A 2,985-nucleotide genomic window follows, 5' to 3' on the forward strand; every position below is an offset into this window, starting at 1 on the left:
CTCCCCAGCAGCCTGGGGCTCCAGACCCCTCCCCAGCTTCCTTGCCCTTCTCTGGACACGCTCCAGCCCCTCCAGGTCTTTCTGGGAGTGAGGGGCCCAACCCTGACCCCAGCATTCGAGGGGCGGCCTCCCCAGTGCCCAGGATGGGGGCACGGTCACTGCCCTGCTCCTGCTGGCCACACCAGTCCTGATACAAGCCAGGATGCTGTTGGCCCTCTTGGTCCCCTGGGCACCCTGCTGGCTCATATTCAGCTGCCTGTCAACCAACACCCCCAGCTCCTTTTCCACTGGGCAGCTTTCCAGCCCCTCTGCCCCATGCCTGTAGCGTTGCGTGGGGTCATCATGGGATCCTCTGGCTCAGTTACACTGCAAAAAGCAGGCATAAATTGCACGTTTTCATGCAAAAGGCACATTTCCTTGCCCTCTGCTGCCGCAGTGCAAGTGAAACCTGAGGCTGGAGATGCTGTGAGCGAGCTGCAGTGGGTTTAGTGCTTACAGAAAATAACTCGCATCCACGCTAAGGCCACGTCTCTCTAATTGCAGCATTTCAGCTCTAATCGGCTCCTTCACAGTGAACATCTAATCAACTTTACAAGAGTAGAAGAGCATGAAGGACTTCTAAAAACAGACTTTGATGGGTTTATCTCCTCTTTTTGTCTCGGTCTTGTTGTTTACCTTTTGTCTTCTCTCATTCTTTTTCTTAAACCTTACATACAGATTCAGGCAATTTTAAGAAGGGCATTAAAAATTGCTTCCAGTTGAAGCCCCTTCTCACCACCCCTCATTACAGCCTCTGAATCTTGCTTAGCTTTTGACTGCAACAAGATCTTGTAAAGATTTTTACATGGTCATTAGTCACTGTATGAAAAAAAAAAAAATGTTTCTCTTAGTTTTGAAATTTGCTGCCTTTCAGTTTTGTGGAATTTTGTGTTGTGCAGCGAGGAGGGAAGGATGCGAAGTCCAGTGCTGTGAGCTACCCTAGAGAGCGATATCAAAATGTTTACCCGTTTCACAGCGGAGAATTAACGTCAGCTTCACAGGCCGTCTTTGAAGAAGGCAATTAATTAATTAGTTCAATTTAAAATAATAATCTTGTTATGGTAATTGACCAAAAACTACCAACAAAAAGAAGCGGTATCAGATACAGGGTACTGAGCAGCCAAATACTGAGCAGCGTGATTTCTATCGGTAAATGCTAACCATCATATTTTGGAAGTGGTTATCAGAACAAGAATAGAGCTGGACATCTGCAAAGATGATTTTTTTTTAAGTTTTCTGTGGATAACTGGGAAGCTTATTTCGTGCAGTGCAGCTTTCATTCCTTTGTTTTACAATATTCTGCAAATTATTTGACTGAGAAGGGTTCTGACATGGCAGAACAGTGGGTAAATTCAGATGCAAGTGATCCAGATTTGTTTAAATCGCGTTTTCTCTTATCTTCCCATCATCACCATTAAAAAAACCCATTGATTGATGCAGCTTTGTGGCCAGCGTTACCTCTAGCGGTTCCCCTCTGATACGGTCTGGAGGCATTTCTCACCGAACCATGCAGCACCCCTCATGAAATTCAATTTAAAAAACTGTCCAAGTCACGTCTTGGTAGGAAGCGCCGTGTGTGAGGTGATGCTTGAGGCCATGGGGTATGGAGAGAAATATCTTAAAAAGCGGGCTGGCCATACCCTTCGTGCTTCTTAAGAAGAGGGAGAGCAAGAAAGTTCCTGGCTGCAGTTTCTGCTCCAACCCTGCTTATTCCTGTAACGATGGCACCTTCAGCAGAGACCAATACATTATTCCTATCTAATCTAGTATTGTAAAGAAAACTAAATTCTCCCATGAGCAAGTAACGGTGGAATAGAGAAGTTATCTTCTTTAGTCCAGATAACATTTTCCTCCTTTATTCGTGTCTTTTTTGCTGGTCTGTTGAAGGTTTAATTTTTCTGCCGCCCATTCTGGCTTTATGAACAGATAAATGTTAATATCCAAACTAAGGAGCTCTAAAATAATTGAAGGGGAGATTGTGGGCTTCAGCATAAAACACACTAATGAGTTGTCTTTTATGTAGTAGGAAATGCCGCCTGCCTCTGTCAAGCTTTGCACGCACGCGATGGAGTTTTGTGATTGGGAGAACTTAGATGAGATACAAGAGACTCCACGTCTCCGTTTTCCATGGGTCTTTTTTTATTTGTGAACATCAACAGGAGAGCAAACCAGAGCAAATACCGATGGGGCATGAGAAAAAGTTACTGAAGCACTTCTTTACTCCTTGCTAGGGGAAATTGGTTCGTCTGAGCTGTGTTGACTCAATGTAGTTACAACTCTGCGTACTTTGCTTAAAAAGGGAAAAATACCTTAAGCAGAGCATTAGATCCGAAAGCCAGGTGTGATGTAGTTCTTTGCTTTCTCATGGCAGCCACCAGCTCGGCCCACTTAGAAGATCTGGCTTACCTGGACGAGCAGAGGCACACTCCCCTGCGGACCTCCCTCCGAATGCCGCGGCAGAGCATGGCCGGCGCCCGCACGCAGCAGGACCTGCGAGGTAGGAGCGCGCTGGGGGCTGCGGGGCTCGCGTTTCGCGGGGGCCGCTGGGGTGGGAGCTTCTGCAGCCGCTCCCCCCGCCTCCTCCTGCCCATGCTGGGGCAGGACTGTTCGACGTACAGGTGTGAAGCGCTGCCTCTCCATGAGGATGCGAACCAGTCTCCTTTATTTGCAGCATCCTTCTTGGTGGCGTGGCCATATGGGAGGGGAAAGAAGATAACTGAAGTCATGAACTAAGTGTTCCCACCTTCTGTCTGATCCTAAAGCAGTGCTGTGATCAGTGAAGTGCCGTCGGTGTAACATTTTGGGGTTGCTTTTCTGGGCTGACTTAGATGTCCAGTTTGCCAGATAAACCCTGTATGTGTAAAGATGCATCCCCTCATCGCAGTCCTGCAGACGCTGGTATTACAGAGGTTCCTCCCCCGACTTTCTGTAATTGCGCTGTTTTGG

At 47.3% G+C, this 2,985-nt stretch overlaps 1 protein-coding gene across 1 annotated transcript in view; it reads left to right on the plus strand.

Moving 5' to 3' along the window:
- TANC2 (tetratricopeptide repeat, ankyrin repeat and coiled-coil containing 2) overlaps positions 1 to 2,985 on the plus strand; it is a 221,631-nt gene that overhangs the window by 143,332 nt on the left and 75,314 nt on the right. Inside the window, 1 exon segment of the mRNA XM_035903288.1 lies at positions 2,411 to 2,536. Within this exon segment, the coding sequence (XP_035759181.1) occupies positions 2,411 to 2,536 (126 nt within the window).

Source organism: Egretta garzetta, unplaced genomic scaffold (genome assembly GCF_000687185.1).
Source record: "Egretta garzetta isolate BGI_Z169 unplaced genomic scaffold, ASM68718v1 scaffold100, whole genome shotgun sequence".
NCBI classification, from domain to species: domain Eukaryota; kingdom Metazoa; phylum Chordata; class Aves; order Pelecaniformes; family Ardeidae; genus Egretta; species Egretta garzetta.